The sequence below is a fragment of the Ursus arctos genome, unplaced genomic scaffold (genome assembly GCF_023065955.2).
Source record: "Ursus arctos isolate Adak ecotype North America unplaced genomic scaffold, UrsArc2.0 scaffold_12, whole genome shotgun sequence".
Taxonomy (NCBI): Eukaryota; Metazoa; Chordata; class Mammalia; order Carnivora; family Ursidae; genus Ursus; species Ursus arctos.
The window spans coordinates 73,576,692-73,592,829 of record NW_026622786.1 but is presented as its reverse complement, the minus strand read 5'-3'; the positions used below and the strand labels follow the sequence as shown (position 1 = coordinate 73,592,829).

The 16,138-nt window shown below is 59.6% G+C and overlaps 1 protein-coding gene across 1 annotated transcript in view; it reads left to right on the top strand.

Moving 5' to 3' along the window:
• Window positions 1-16,138, top strand: part of KCNQ4 (potassium voltage-gated channel subfamily Q member 4) — a 53,025-nt gene that overhangs the window by 30,419 nt on the left and 6,468 nt on the right. Inside the window, exons 3-11 of the mRNA XM_026498373.2 lie at window positions 64-190; window positions 387-562; window positions 1,134-1,259; window positions 1,618-1,728; window positions 1,928-2,023; window positions 4,856-4,944; window positions 6,603-6,764; window positions 13,611-13,831; window positions 14,790-14,889. Coding sequence (XP_026354158.2) covers window positions 64-190; window positions 387-562; window positions 1,134-1,259; window positions 1,618-1,728; window positions 1,928-2,023; window positions 4,856-4,944; window positions 6,603-6,764; window positions 13,611-13,831; window positions 14,790-14,889 — 1,208 coding nt within the window. The remainder of the gene's footprint in view (window positions 1-63; window positions 191-386; window positions 563-1,133; window positions 1,260-1,617; window positions 1,729-1,927; window positions 2,024-4,855; window positions 4,945-6,602; window positions 6,765-13,610; window positions 13,832-14,789; window positions 14,890-16,138) is intronic.

Sequence of the window (16,138 nt, the reverse complement as noted above, 5' to 3'; positions counted from 1 at the left end):
TACTGTGTGACCTGGGCCCTTGCTCCTGGAGAGAGACCAGAACTCAGGCCCCTGGCCCCGCAGGAATTCGTGATGATCGTGGTGTTTGGCCTGGAGTACATCATCCGCGTCTGGTCGGCCGGATGCTGCTGCCGCTACCGAGGATGGCAGGGCCGCTTCCGCTTTGCCAGAAAACCCTTCTGTGTCATCGGTGATAAGCCCTGCCCGCCCGCGCTTGACCCCTGACCCCAAGCCCCAGGGTTGACACCCCGACCCAGACCCTGGCTGCTGACAGAGATTCTGCGGACCCTCCCGATCCTCCCACCCCCCCCCCCCCACGGCCCCAGGACCCCCCGCCCCCACTTCGGAGCCTGATTCAGGGCGTGACCTCGCCTCCCCGCCTGCAGACTTCATCGTGTTCGTGGCCTCGGTGGCCGTCATCGCCGCGGGCACGCAGGGCAACATCTTCGCCACGTCGGCGCTGCGCAGCATGCGCTTCCTGCAGATTCTGCGTATGGTGCGCATGGACCGCCGCGGCGGCACCTGGAAGCTGCTGGGCTCGGTGGTCTACGCGCACAGCAAGGTGCGCCCTGCGCGCCGGCGGGGGCGAGGGCAGGCGAGACCTGGACCCGCGGGGCCCCGACACAGGACCCCATCTCTGAGGCCGGGCAGGGGCTGGGTCGGGGGGCAGGTGTAGGCCAGGAGGCGGGGCCTGCGGGGTAAGGCTGGAGGGGCCCACTTGGAAGCTTCTGGGTTTCGGGGGTCTATGCGCACAGCCAAGCGGGGAGCTGGGGCGGTGTGTGTGGGGCGGCGTGGGGCGCTGGGGGCAGCGGGCCTGGGGCCTGAGGTCTGAGTGTGGAATCTGGAGGGTCAAGGGCGGGGTCGGGGGTGTACCCTTGTTTTTGTGAGGGCCTGGCCCCCTCCTGGAAGGCGGGAAGGCCAAGCAGGTGAGGAGCTGGGAAAGGAAAGAGGCAGAGCCGCTGTCCGGCAACTCCGAGAGGTGGGGAACTTTTGTCCCCCCTCCAGAACACCTCTCTCAGGTCATTGTGGGAACCTCCCCCGCCCACCTCTGGCAGGTGGGCACAGCGTACCTCCCTTCCCCATGCCCCTCCCCCTCGGCCCTCCTCATGTTCTCACCCTTGCTGCCCTCGCAGGAGCTGATCACCGCCTGGTACATCGGGTTCCTGGTGCTCATCTTCGCCTCCTTCCTGGTCTATCTGGCTGAGAAGGACGCCAACTCGGACTTCTCCTCCTACGCCGACTCGCTCTGGTGGGGGACGGTGCGTGAGGGTCTGTGCGGGTCTGGCCTTCTTCCTGAGACCCTCCCCTGGGGGACCACTGTGACTCTGACTCAGGGTTGAGCGAGCCTGTCCTCTCAGCTAGGGCCAGGACCCCCTGTGACCAGCCCCTGTGTTAGCCCCCAGCTTGCCCCAGGAGATCGGCTTGTGCTCCACAGTTCCCACACCAAGCCCCTGCGACCTTACCCCTGACTAGCACCGGGCAGGGAAGGGGAGCGGTCCATCTACGCCCCTACCCAGCTCTTGTGGACGACCATAGGGCACCCCCCCTCTTGATCAGGCTCCCACCTGCCACCCAACAAGCTCTTTAGCCCTGAGGGTAAACTCTTTGTGTCCCCAGATCACACTGACGACCATTGGCTATGGTGACAAGACACCGCACACATGGCTGGGCAGGGTCCTGGCGGCCGGCTTCGCCTTACTGGGCATCTCCTTCTTTGCCTTGCCTGCCGTGAGTTCCCCTGCACTTAGGATCTCCCAGACTGGGGGAGAGGGCCCCCGGGGGGCAGAGCCAGCTAAGCCCTTCTCCTGGATTTGCATGGATGGGGGAGGAGAGAGCTCAGAGGGGCCCAGATGAGGCCCAAAAGGGCCTTTCCCACCTTTTGTTGTCCCCCTCCACCCCTTTCTCCCAACCACGCCTCTGCCCCTAGGGCATCCTGGGCTCTGGCTTTGCCCTGAAGGTGCAGGAGCAGCACCGTCAGAAGCACTTCGAGAAGAGGAGGATGCCTGCAGCCAACCTCATCCAGGTACAAGACGCCCAGGAAGCCCCTGAGATGAACTGGTGTGTCAGCTTCTCTGTGCTGACCCAGGTGTCCCAGTTTCACAATTGTGACTCCACTTTGAAGCTCCGAGAGCAGATGTGACTTCTCTGGGGTCACATGCCAAGTCAGGGCTAGAGCTGGGGTGCTAAGTGGGACTGTCAGAAACTTCCTTTGCGTCACATGCCCAGTTCAGGCCTCATCAGAGCTGCCCCACTGTTCCGCTCCAGCCCCAGCTCTACGTGGCCGGCAGTGGAGTGGGGCCTAGGGCCTTTTGTCCTGCCACCCGAAGGCTGTGCAGTCATCAGTAAGCCCACACTGCTCCCAACACCCGTTCATTCCATAAGCACTCACACAAATGAATGTTGTAACTATAAACTGAGACAAATACTTTGAAAGAAAGAATAGTTCTCTGAAGAGCATTTAACAAGGTCCTGGCCTGATCCGACCTGGAAGGGGAACTCTGGGATGACGACCCTGGGAAACTGATGCTTGAATTGGGAGCTGGAGGTCTGGTAGGAGTCAACTAGGTGAAGAGGTGAAGGAGGGGAGCATTCAAAGTAAGGGAACAGCACGTGCAAAGGCCCTGTGGTGGAAGGGAGCGTGGTGTGTTTGTGAACTGGAAGGCAGCTAGCGAGGCTGGGACAGAAAGCTCAAAGAGGAGTATATAGTGGAAGGGGTTGGGTAAGTGGCCGAGGCCCAGACCTGAGGGCCACAGGGAGGAGTTTAACACTATCCTAAAAGCAATGAGGAATCACTGACAGGTATGAAATAGGAGGAATGGGTGACATGATCAGATTTCAGATTTGTGTTTTGAAAAGAGGTGAATGGCTTGCAGAGTGCCCCAGGTGTGTGTGGGAGATGACAAGAGGCTCTGGCAACTGTCGGGGCAAGGCAGGGTGCTGGACTAGCATCGCAACAGTTGAGATGGGAAGAAGTGGGCCAATTCTGTATATTTAGGGGGGAAATTCGTGGCCTCAGGAGTGAGGGAGAGGGCGAGGGAGGTGCCTGGCGGGTGACTTCCAGGTTTCTGGCTTGCCCAGCTGGTGATTGATGGCCCTCCCCACTGGAGGGGGACCAGATTCGGGGCCTGAGGAATGTGAGTTTGGCTGGAGCACGGAGAGCGTGCGGGGCCTCCGTCCCGAGCGCTGAAGAGGCAGCTGCACATACGGTCTGCAGCTGAGGGGAGAGGGATGTGCTGAAGCCCAGGGCACGGATGAGCTGGCCCAGGGTGGAGCAGACACCGAGACGAGGAGCGTTTAGGAACCTCAGCATTCGGCGACCGGGCGAGCAGAGTGCACCAGTCAAGGAGACAGAAAAGGAGCAACCGTAGGGGTGGGAAGAAAAGCAGGAGTGTGTGGTCCCCGTTTCCTCCACTGTGCTGAGGCATTCTGATAGGGCATGGGGGGAGGGAGGCAAGGGCTCTGATTTTTGGGGGGACTCTGTGACTCGGCCCTGGCTTCTCTATAGTCAGGCTGAGCGCGAGAGCAGCCCCTGCGGGAAGTAGTTCAGGGAATACTTGGCCTGGTCCCAGCATGCCACCCTCGGACTCCCCGATCCAAGTCTGACTCAGCCCCCCCTTACCTCTCCTCCCCAGGGTGGAGCCCCCTCCCCATCCCTGCTATCTCCAGCCACCAGCCCAGTCTTTCCTTCTCAGCGTCCCGTGGGGCACAATGGCCGTCGTCCCCTGGGAGCTGGACTTCCAAGGGGCATTGGAGGGGCAGGCGGCTGGCACTGTCCATGCCACGAGACAGCTGGTATTGTGGTGCCCGTAATTAATGAGACAGCCCTGGCAGCTGCTCCCCAGCTCAAGCCAGGGGCCTAGGCAAGCAGGAAGCAAAAATATTCCTGTCCTCGGAGGGTGCCTGGCCAGTGAGGTCAGCGGTGGGCCGTCCCTTAAGGACAAGAGACACCCAAAGAAGGGGGGCCTCCAGGGCTCAGCTAGCCTTGGTCCGTGCCGCCTGCCCTCCCTAATCACCGCACTCACAGTCCCTCCTTGGCTCTTCTTCTTACCTGGAGGGAGAGAGACAGTCCTTCCTCTTGTCCACCCCGCATCCCTCCTGCTGCAGAGAAAACCCTGCAAGTCCCTGGAGGCTGAGGGCTTGGTGAGTGATGCTCCCGCCTTCCCTCCTCAACCCCGTGGGCAGTGACAGGCAGCTGGCACAGATGAAGTGGATGTATTCGTAGCAGTAAGAATTCACTCAGTCAGTATTTATTCCCCACACCGTTGCCGAGCACCTACCATATGCCGAAGGGTACAGTGGTGACCAAGACCCAGCTTAGGGTCTAGGGAGGGAGAAGGACGACGTTCATCAAATACACGAGGCCTAGATACTTTCCAGCCGTGGTAACAGGAGGGACAAGAGTCGTGAACAGGGAAGCCTGGTATTAAGGGCCTTTGTGCCAGGCGCTGTGCTTGGCATCTAACAGACATCTGCCCTTTTTTTCTTCCTGTCAGGCTGTTAGGTGAGTCGTATTTTATCCAGTTCACAGGTGAGGCAGGCGGGGCTCTGCAGCCTTACCTCATCTGCCCACGCTAATAAAGGGCAAAGCCGGGCCTAGAAACCCACGTCTGCCTGATGACAGAGCCCAGCTCTTACCTTAGACCCCTGGCTCTGATGCCGACCCGCGGGCCGCCTTGGGGAAGTCCTTTCTCTCTGGGTCCCCGTGTCTGGCCCTGCCTGGAGCTGGAACTGGCCTCTGGCTCTGGGTCTCCTTCAGCTGACCCAAGGACCGGTTCCTCTGAGGGCAGAGGGCTGGTGAGGGGTGGAGTGGCTTCGCTGATGCCTTGTCCTCCCTTCCCCTTCCCTCCTACGACAGGCTGCCTGGCGCCTGTACTCCACCGACACGAGCCGGGCCTACCTGACGGCCACCTGGTACTACTACGACAGTATCCTCCCATCCTTCAGGTAGGCCCTGCTGCAGGGGGGCATGGGCGGAGGGGGGCGGTGGTGATGTACCCTGGAGGACAAGTGACTGGGACCCGGCCCTGGAGGGTGGGAAAGGGGTGACAGCTCCCAAAGGAGTGTCTGGGGCGGGCTCTGCATATCCCGTGTAATGCAGAGCCCCGAGTGTCTTCTCTCCCAGTCCGCTCTGCCCCGTGGTGGATGCTGGGCCTGGGCCCGGGGTGGAGCCCCGCCCCCCTGCTGCACCCCGGGCTCTGGAGCGCTGGCTGTCCGCATGCTAGCCCCTAGTGCCGCCATTCAGGGCGGAGGCGCTGCCAGCTCATCTCCCCTCTGTCGGAGTCACGGGTCGGGTTAGCCCTTGCCAGCCTGCCGTACACACACATGCAAGAACGCGTGTGCCAGAGCTGGGTTCAGGGGCCCACCCCAGCACCCCTGTGTGTGAATAGGCCCCTACTTTTCCAGGCCCTAGTGCCCAGAAGTGAGTTCATCCCACTGCACCTGGGGGTGGCTGCCCACAGAAGATTATTAATAGCGATCACCAGGGTCTGTGTGGCCAGGTGGCTGGCCAGGCCCTCGGGCAGGAATGAAGACCACGGAGTGTGGCTCAGTCCTGCGGGCAGGCAGGGAATCAAGCGCGAGGCTGGGTGAGGCTGGGCGAGGCAGCTGTGCTCAGCGCTTCTGCGGGTGCCGGGTGCCTCATTCCTCATTAGTTCTCACTCACCCCTACACCTGGCTCCCTCTCCCTGCTCCCTCCCAGCTCCAGGGGCTTCCTAGGGGAAGAGGCAGGAGAGAACGGGTTGGGGGGGGGCTCCCAGAATCACACGGGGTCCCCCCCATCTCCTCTTGGCAGAGGCAAGCTCCCACCTCAGAGACAGGGCGGTGGTTGGTTTGGAAGGGTCCTCCCTTTCTGGGGTGGCTCTAAGGACGCAAGGCCAGGCCTTGGGGAGTGGGGCAGGGTCTGGTTTGTTAGAAATAGGGTGTATGTGAGGGGGAGGGAAGATTTGGGGGTAGTACTGGGCCCTCTGATAAGAGGGACAGAGCTTGGATTAGAGATTCTAGGTCCACGGGCCTTCTGCTCCTCGGAGCTCAGTTTCCTTGTCCATATAATGGGAAGGCAGAGGGGAGATACCGTCCTTTGGTCATGGAAATAGAAGTGGCATGGAGAGTTAGAAAGAAGCTGAGCCCCAAAGCTAGTCTCCAAGAACCCAGTGGCAGGAGTGGATGCTGGAGGAGTGGGTAGCTGAGCTAGCTACCCAATCAAGTCTCTCTCCCGCGCCTCAGTTTCCCCCGACAATCCAGTCAGATCTGGAGGGTGAGGGTTTCAGGGCAGCCGCTGGCCTCCAGGAGGGCATAGCTCCATGTCTAGGCACTCCGCTTGACAAGCAGAGAGTAGGTTAGATTCAAGCTGCCACTTACCGCCTTCTGAGGGGGCCCTCGAGTTGTGCCCAACCTGCACAACCGTCCTCGGCAGCCCTGAGGATTTCCTAGGAGCTGAGTGCAGAAAGGGAGGGAGGAGGATTGGTCTCTCCCACCCCCCACCCTGCCGGTTCCGGCTTGGGGTGTGTGCTGAGCACCTCTGGAGGCAGAGCCTGGGGGGATCTGAGCTCTGGAGCTCGGTGCCCAGCAGCCCTGCCTGCCGCTGATGGTGCCCTCTCCTGCAGAGAGCTGGCCCTCTTGTTTGAGCACGTGCAACGGGCCCGCAACGGGGGCCTACGGCCCCTGGAGGTGCGGCGGGCGCCGGTACCTGACGGAGCGCCCTCCCGTTACCCGCCCGTTGCCACCTGCCACCGGCCGGGCAGCGCCTCCTTCTGCCCTGGGGAAAGGTAGGGGCCCCCCGGGGCCGCCACCTCCTCTCGCTTCTCCTCCTCCTCTTCCATTCTTTGTCTCACCCTCTCTCAGACTTGTGTGCAGCCACCGTGTGGGTGTCTGGGCCTGTTCTGGGGACTCCCAAGCCTTGTCACAAGGCCTGGGCAGGTGTCGTCGGACGGCCTGCCAGGTACAGACTGAGAGCCTCTCTGGAGAGGCCAGGCTGGACTCACCTGCTTGTCACCTGGGGCTCTAAGGGTCTGAGTGGGGGAGATATCCGCACCGTCCTTTCCCGGCACCTCCTCCATTCATTCCATTTGTCCTCTTTCTTTCTCTGTTTCCACGTCCCCTCACTCTTCCATCCCTGCACCCCCATCCCTCCCGGGCAGCTGGAGAGAGGAGGAGGCCGCTGGCCACAGGTGCTTACGGCTCAGGTAATCGTGGGCACCATCCTGGGACGTGAGGGCAGGGCACCCCCTCCCACAGCATGTCCCTCTAGAAGGGGCCACTGAGCTTGCTCCTCGGGGTCGAGGTACCAGCTGGAGAGAGAGCCCTGTGACTAAGAACCGCTGTCGGACCTCCGTAAACTCAGCCGATGACTAATGCTCTTGTCTTGCGCAACCCCGGTCCACAGCTTGGCTAATCCCAGAGGGTCCTCTGGGGATTCTCCCACAATGCCTTTCTTCCTTACTGAGGGACATTTTGCTTATCCTCACAGTCTCTTTCCTCTTGACCTGTCTCTCTGGGAGCTTTTGCATTTTGGAAGAAGAACAAAGAAAGAACCATGCTTACCCCACATAAATGTTCAAAGTTGTGGAATTCCAGGCATTTTTGGAGAAGGGAAGCTCACGGACTCACAGAATGAGAAAGGGGCTGCCCCCTGTAGAGGGACAGCTCTGAGGTCAAGAATTCAATCCCTCCTCATTCCTCCCCTGCCTCCTCCCCATCTCTGTTTTGTCTCATCTTCACACATCACCCCTCATCAGCCAGGTAGACATCTGGGCCTTAAGCCTCGGGTGTGATTCTGAGCCCTGGGCCCAGAACGAGGGAGCGGAGAAGAGGCCAGCCACTCGGAGATCCGAAGGAGGCGGTGTGGTGAAAGCTGGCCTCTACCACCTGACGCTGTGTGTCCTTGAGAAAGTCATCGAGTCACTCTGGGCCTCTGGGTCCTGAGCGGAACACCAGCAATGTTTAGGCTGACCGGGGCCCTGGGTTCTCTCGGCTGAAAAGGCCAGGGGAAACGGGGTGGTGGGGGGGAGTTGGTGCAGAGGATTTTGGGAGCAGCATTTCTTCCCAGTGAAGGCAGATCAGTGAGGGCATCTGTGGCCAGGGGCTGAACAGAAGCAGGGAGATGGAGGGTCGCTCCAGGTCAGGGGCTGGAGGGAGGGGACGCACGACTGGCCAGACCAGGCTGGGAGCTCCCTGGAAGAGAGTCCATGGTGTGGCTCCGGGTCGGATTCTCTGCCCCTGGCCGAAGGCCCTTCAGTGTTATCCCCACCCCCATCCAGCCGCAGCTCATAGGTAAAACTCAGAAGTTTGGGTATTTGAGCAACTCTGCCCAGGGCCTGGGCTAGTGCTTTCTGGAGCTTCCAGTTTGCGCTGGTCTCACCTGGCCTGGATAGGAAGGTTCTGGAGATGGAGACACACCTGGAGCCCAGCACCTCTCCCACCCACAACTGCTCTGGGGCTCTGGGTCCCCCAAAGCCTAGGACCAGATGACTGCCGAGGGCTTGGCATTCACTAATTCCCAGCCTTGTGTCCGTCTGTCCTGGGGTGTCTGTGTGGCCGGGGCTCGTGGTGATGGTGGTGGAGTGTCCCCTCTCCCCAGGCACCCCAGGAGGTTGAGCTGTGACTTCTAGGGCGTCAGCCACTAGGCTCAGGCCCGTATCCTTACTTTTGGCTGACTGGGCCCTATGGGGTGGGTGCTCCAGACAGGACCCCTCTTCCCCACCACCACGTACACGTACACACTTCTCCTGGTTGGCCACACCCTGAGTGGTGCTTGTGGGTAGGCCCAGGCGGAGTGCGTTCCCAGGACTACCAGAAGCAGGACTTCCTGGGGGGTGGCATTGCTGAGGCCAGCGCCTCCTCTCTTGGAGGTTTTTCAATGAGGCGCTAAGATGATGTTTCTCAAGGCATGGTCCCCTGACTTCCTGCAGCAGCGGCTGTGGGGTGTTCGCTAAAAAATGCAGATACTGGACCTCTCCCCAAGCCCACAGAATGAGAATCTCTGGAGGAGGGGCACAGAACTCTATTTCACGTGCTGCGCAGACCCTTATGCAAATGTTGAGAATCTGCATTCTGGGGATGCGGGTGGAGGGTGGCTTGGGAGGGGTTCTTCTCTCCCACCAGCCGCAGGAAGCCAGCCCCATCCTGGCCGCTCCCCACGCTCGGCCCACCTGCCCCCTTCCCACTAACCTCTGTTTGTGTCTTGTTCTCAACTTCCAGCCAGATGTTTAGTAATAAGCGGAGTTTCTTTCGGATCCACGCCAGCTGGAGACCGAGGTACCCCCTCGCCTGCTCCTCCTGCCCCCACTCCTCCTTGCCCCACCCAGTTCAGGGGCTGGAGAGGGGGACAGGATAGGCCAAGGACAAGGTGCATGTGCCTGCTGCCTGCTGTCTGCCTTGGGACCCTGACGAGCCTCTTACCTTCCTGCGGATGCCTCTGCCAGGTCGGGGGGCATGGGCCTGGTGCCCACTCTGCCAGGAGGGACATCTGTAGGGAGACTTGGAATGAGTTCTGGCTCTGCCGCTGACCCCCTGTGTGACCTGGGTCACATCGCTTCCTTTCTCTGGACCTCGGTTTCCCATCTGTAGAATGGGCAGATTGAACTAGAGGCTCTCTGAGGGTCCTTCCCACTCTGACTTTTGCTGGGCTTTGGGTTTAGCTTCCTGGCTTCCCACTGCCCCCCCTCCCCCCAGGGACCTAGCTGATGCCTGAAAGAGCTGGGGTTGGCACCTCTTTGGCTAACTCTAGAGCCGGGCTCGGATAGCCGCATCACCACCACGTTCCAGGCCCCGCACTGGGGACACAGCGGTGACTAACAGATGGCGCCCAGAGACTTGCAAAGGGCGAAGTGCTGTTCAGTGTGATGAATGCAATGAAAGGAGGAAGCAGAGGGGCTCTGGAGCCAGGGTCAGGCCCTTCACCTAGAGGCCGCCCACAAAGGAGTGGACGTGAGGGAGGGCATCCCGGGCCAAAGAAACGGCATCAGTGAGGAGGCTTGAGCAGGCACAGCCGTGGGGAAGGAGCAGGCAGCCCAGCATGGCCAGATCGGAGAGTGTGGGGTCACGAGTGAGGTCGGGGCAGAGCTGGATCGCAAAGAACCCCAGAGCCCTGCATGAGCGCCATCCTGTAGGCCCTGCCTGGCAGCCTGGGCTCCTTGACCCTTGGGTTGCCCAAAAGTGCTTCTGGAGCCTTGTGGGTTGAGGAGCCCATAAGTGCCTGGGGGACCGAGCTCCTGCCTGCCCATCCAAGAGGCAGCGCTTCTAAGGAACTAGTATTCTGGATCCAACCCTGGCCACCACTCCCTAGCGAGGGGACTGTCCCCTTAAGCCCTGGGTGCCTCAGTTTCTTCAGACGTAACCTGCGGATCGTAACCGCATCTGCTCCCGTTCACAACGTGCTCGGGTCATAGGAAGTGCTATATAAATGGTCGGCCGTGCTCCATGTGGCCTGCGGAGCAGTTAGGGCTCATTTCTAAAAGTAGCTTGGAAACCATGGCTGAAGGAAATAGAGACGCGCCGCAAGGGTTAAGCCAAGGAGTCTCTGGGTTAGACCTGCCCCTTTGCAAGATGACTTTAGCTGTGTGGGCAGGAAGGGCAGGAAGGGCAATGCTGGGGCAGAGGGGCCAGCGATGGGGCTGCATCCACCGTCCTGAAGAGAGGGGATGTCCGCAGCATCAGGAGGGGTTGGCTGCCTCTTCCCCCATGCGCTCGGCCTTTGGTAGCAGATGGAACCCTTAAAGTCATTCCTTGGGAAAGCGGACACAGGGGTTGACCCAGCAGGGCAGTAGAGGGCAGCTTGTGTCCGGAGCTTGCCCTCCGCCACTGGATAGCCTCAGGCAAGCCTAGCCCATCTGTGCGCCAGGACACCAACAGACCCCTTAGACCCGTTTCTCAACCTCGGCGCCATGGAAGTCAGGTTCGGAGAATGCTTCATGGGTGGGGGCTGTCACAGGCGTTATTTAGCATTGTTAGGCAACCTTCTGGCCTCGACCCACTAGCTGCCAGGACCACCCTCCAATGGGACAACGAGAAACATCTCCAGACATTGCCACATGTCCCCTAGTGAGCAAGATTGCCCCCATTAGAGAAGCGCTGCCCTAGACGCTCTCCTGATCATTAGTTCCAGAGAAAGAACAGTGTCTGAAGTCAGAAAAAACTGGGTTCTGATCCTTGCTGCATCCACAGGGGCTCTAGGCCTTTGCGCAGGTCACTTTCCCTCCTTCCCAGTCTGCAAACTAGGGATGGTAAATGTGGAGCCCACCCCATGAAGCAGCCCAGAGAGAGCTGGAAGGGCCAAGGCGTTCAGACAGAACCGTGCGTGTGCTGAGGAGCCGGGATGGGAAGGAGCTCTTCCGATGTCCACCGTGTGCCAGGTTTCTTTCCATTTTGTTTGAGCTTTTAGGCTCCAGAGAGGCTGACATGAGCCATTTTCTGGGCCTCGCCCAAGGAGCTGGAATCCAGGGCCACCCCTGGGAAAACAGTGCCTTCTTACATTGAAGAGGAGCCCAGGGCCTCTGGCTGGCTGGAAAGTTACAGAACCCCACAAACCAGGCTAGAAGCTCCTTCAACCATCACAGAATCAGAGCTGGAAAGGGACCTTTCAAGGCCTCTAGTGCAAGCCTCCAGACCCCTTCCTCCCTAAGTCCTGCTGAGAGCAAGCTCGGTCTTGCTTGTACACTTCTCGTGACAGGGAGGTCACCCCCTTCCCCCACAATGTCATTGGAGTGATGTGCTGGGTGCAGAGATCTGGAGTTCCAGGCCCTTGGCTATGTGTCAAGGCCTTCTCCACCCCCCCCCACACCCCTTGGAGGAGTGGAGGACAGAGGGAGGGGTTGCACGGGCCAGGAGGGTGGGGGTTGCTTGCCAGCATGAGGAGAGCCTGAAGGAATGGCTCTGCAGAGGAAAGTTTGGGAGACCCAGCCTCAAACTTTGGTTGGAATCCTTGGGATGTGTTGAGGGGATCCTGGGCCAGCAAACAGCGTGCTGGATTGTGGGGTTGCCTCGTCCTTCCCTTCTGATATCCTCAGGGCTCCAACCCATGACCTATAACCTCTCCCTTCTAGAAGAGCAGAGGCCCTACTCATAAGGATGGCCTTTCATCCTGGCTGCCTTCCTGAAGGTGCCCCTGGTTTCAAGATCTTCCTCACCTCAGCACTTTGGCTCTGTACCCTGTACCCCATGCCTAGGGCATGGGGGATCCTCACTCCCACCTAGCCCTGAAACCAGAATCTATCCTCTGGTCAACTCTTGACCTGAAAGTCCCTGATAGTAGGTGACACAGTCTCCTCCCCCAATCTGTGCCCCACCTTAGGCCTCCTCCAAGACTGGCTGGTGCTCTCCTGAGCCAGGGCCCCGGACATTTGGGGTGGAAGGGTCCCCAACCTGTCTTTAAGCCACAGCAGGGAGGCAGTGGTGACACCCCAGGACGTGGGGTGGGGGACGTTTGCATAGGTCCTACTCAGACAGTGAGAACATGGTCCTTGAAATTCTTGGGCACAGATTACTCTACCAGGTATTGGCTGACCAGGGCTTGCCTGGGGCGACCTGGGGCCTCCCTGCACCCGTCTTCCTCCAAGGTTTGGGGATGTGGTGGGGAGTCGGGGTGTGGGAAGGGAAGTCTGAGCACACGCACAGACACGCACATGTGTGTTCCCCTACACACAGACGTGTGTGGGTGTTGCTGAAATGGGGGTTCGTTAGGCAGTGGGGGTTGCAGGGCTGGGAGGGTGAACATCCATCCAGGTCGGCAGAACTCAGGCGGGGAGACCACAGAAGAACAGGTTAAGACCTTCGCCAGGAGGGTGGGCACCAGACATGTCCGGAGTGTATATGTGGGCCCAGCAGCTAGACCCACAAGGCCAAGGCCCTCTGCAGCCAGCACATTGCACCCCTGGGTGGCCCCGTTTATGCTGAAGCCTGTGTGATGCCGACCTTTGGAGTTTTGCAATGTTCCACCTGCAAAGCTGGACCAGGTCCTAAACCCTGACCTGACCGATCAGTGTGGGATCAAGAGCTCCAGCAGGAAAAGAAGAAAATAGAAATTGACACATGTAGACACACTGGTACCTGGGTACCCACACTGTCACATGGTGTGCACACACGTGTGTGCACACATACACACACACACACACACACACACACACCATCGACTCCACACAGCCTGCCTCTGTGTACAGTGAGGACCTGGAGGCCTTTCTCAGTGTGTATGGCCAGGTGAGCTTCTCCATCCCCCAGCAGCCTATCTGTGCCCAAAGGGGTGGCCACTCCACCTTCACCCACCCACCTGAGCCAGGCCCAGCTCTCCCATCCTCCTGTCTGTCACTGACTCCCTTCTTGGGTCTCTCTCACTGCTTCCGCTCTGACATCTGTCTCCTGTGCACCCCCTATCTGTGTGCAATGAGGGGTGGGAGATGGGGGTAGGGAGGGGATCTGCTCAGACTGACCCTGCATCGGCTTCCTGTAGGGGTCAGGGTTCCCCTCGCCACACCCTTGTTCCATCCCAGGAAGTCTCCACTTGGTGGAGAAGCAAAACCCAGTAGCCACCCCCAAGTCCTAAGTCAGCTGCGTCCCCACGCACACCCGCCCCCCAGCTCCGGCTAACTTGGCTCTCTCCCCCACCCGACCTGCCCTGCCAGCAGCCGGATGGGCATCAAGGACCGCATCCGCATGGGCGGCTCTCAGCGACGGACAGGCCCCTCCAAGCAGCACCTGGCCCCCCCGCCGATACCGACCTCCCCCAGCAGCGAGCAGGTGGGCGAGGCCGCCAGCCCCACCAAGGTGCAGAAGAGCTGGAGCTTCAACGATCGCACCCGCTTCCGGGCCTCCCTGAGACTCAAACCCCGCACCTCTGCTGAGGGTGAGCCCCCAGGACCTACCTGCTGTGGAGGGTGGGGCAGGGACAGAGTCTGGGCTGGGGGTGGAAAGATGGTTCTAGTCCCTGCTCTCTGAGCATCTTTGGGCACTGGTCTTCTGGTCTGTGAACTGGGCGTCATAACACCTGCTTTGCTGGGCTCCAGACTGTTCAAGAATCAAATGAGAATGCGGAGGGTGGCACTTGGTGGTGGTTAAGAGCGCAGCCTTTGGGAGTCAGGCTGCCGGGGTTTTGAATCCTGGCTTTGCCACTTACTGGAAAGTTACAGAATCCCACGCACCAGTCTTTGGGAGGTGCTGACCTCTGGGAGTCCGGGCATGGCTGGTGCCCAGGGCCTCCTCTCCCCTGCCCAAGAAGCTGCCTGGCCTTCCACCCTCTCCTGCCCCCACGGAGCAAGGATAGCATCCTGTCCTCGTGCAGGGCACCAGCCGGGGAGAAGCATTTCTCTCTCCCGGAGGCAGAAGGACTTGCTTTCAGGGCCTTCCCCCGCAGCAGAGCCGGGCATGGGAGCCAGGCCCTGGAGCGTCCTTCCCTCTTGGCTGAAGGATAAGACTGTGTGTGATTATGCGCAGAGGCCTCAGGTCCCTTGTCTCTGAGGCTCACTGTCCTGGTGGGACCAGTGGGGCTTCCTTCACGGCTGTGTGCAATTTGCCTTAGGCCAAACCAGATGTGCCCTAAAAGAACTCCCACTTACGTGGCCACCAGGCACATTCTTCCTCTGACTGGTCAGAGGGCAGACGGGCGTGCAGTAAGCCAGGATTTTCCACCCTGGCTAAGGCAGCCAGGGAAGAAGCCTGGTCTGCCTTGTGCCCCCAGGAAGGTTCTGGACCCTTTCTGAGCCTCTGTCTCCTTATCGGTATCTCTAAGGCTGGTTCGGCAGGTGGTGGTAGGGGTTGGGAGTGGCCCCTTCTGCTGCCACCACCTGGACCCCCTGACTTTCCAGAGGGCCCCTCGGAGGAAGTGGCAGAAGACAAGAGCTACCAGTGTGAGCTCACAGTGGATGACGTCATGCCTGCTGTGAAGACGGTCATCCGCTCTGTCAGGTGAGTCTAAGGCCTGAGGTGCCCCCACCCTCCACAATTCGTCTGCCACCCATTGCTGCTCCCCATCTGGGGCCTGCCCTCATGGCCAGGCCTGGCCTAGCTCCCAGGCACGCCAGCTGCTGCCCGCCTGGCACCCTCGGTGGAGCTGGCTGGCGGGGACCCTGGAGTGTGGGTGGGGTGGGAGGTGGCATATGGCTCCCAGCAGGGTTTGCTCATCCTCTTCACGTCTGGAGGGCTGGCTGGCTGGGGCGGTAAGCTTGGCCGCCCACCATAGTCCCCTCCTCCACCCGCAGTGTCCTCTCTGCGTCTCTGCCCTCCTCCCCCCTAGCTGTGCACCAGCCACTGCCTCTCCCTGCGTCTGTCCTGTATGCTTTTTCCCTCCAACTCTGTGTCTCAGTTTCATCCTCCTTTTGCTTCTGTGTCTCAAAGTTTCTCTCTCTCCTTGGGTATCTTGACCTCAGCTTGTCTGTCTCCCTCAGGGCTTCCTCTAGAGCGGTGCTTTTCAAACCACAGGTCACAATGGTTTGAAATCAACTTAGTGAAATCAATTCAGTGGGCCATGGTCAGCATAAAAAAAAAAAAAAAAAAGGAATAGAATAGAAAATAGCAGAGTGCATTCCCCCATAGGAAGGGCAAATAATGTTGATGAAACCTACATTTCAGTTACGTGTGTGTGTGTGTGTGTGTGTGTGTGTGTACTAGTTTCTGATGTAAAATGTATATATTTTTTAAGATTTATGTATTTGATAGAGAGAGAGCACAAGCAGGAGGAGGGGCAGAGGGAGAGAGAGAATCCCAAGCAGACTTCCCACTGAGTGTGGAGCCCAGAGACTGTGGGGCTGGATCCCCCAACCCTGAGATCACGACATGAGCCAAAATCAAGAGTCAGACGCTTAACCAACTGAGCCACCCCGGTGCCCCGTAAAATGTATTTCTTATGGTGGGTCTTGGTCAAACAAGTTTGAAAGCCCCTGTCCTTCTGGCTCTACTGGCTCTCTCCCTGCCTTGACAAGAGTGGGCCAGAGTCTCCTGAGCCCTTTAGCCATGGCTCTGGCCCCCAAGCTTCTTGGTGTGGAGTCCTGGCCTAGACTCCGTCTCCACCCAAACGCCCTTTACCCCCAGGCCTTCCAGGCTCACCTCCTCTCCTCTCTGGCTGATGCATCTACCCACAAGCCTCTTTGTTTTGTGTTCCTGGTAAAATCACAGTCAGCTGGGCCCCCTTCCACTCCCCGGAGAGTTTGAGGCTTCT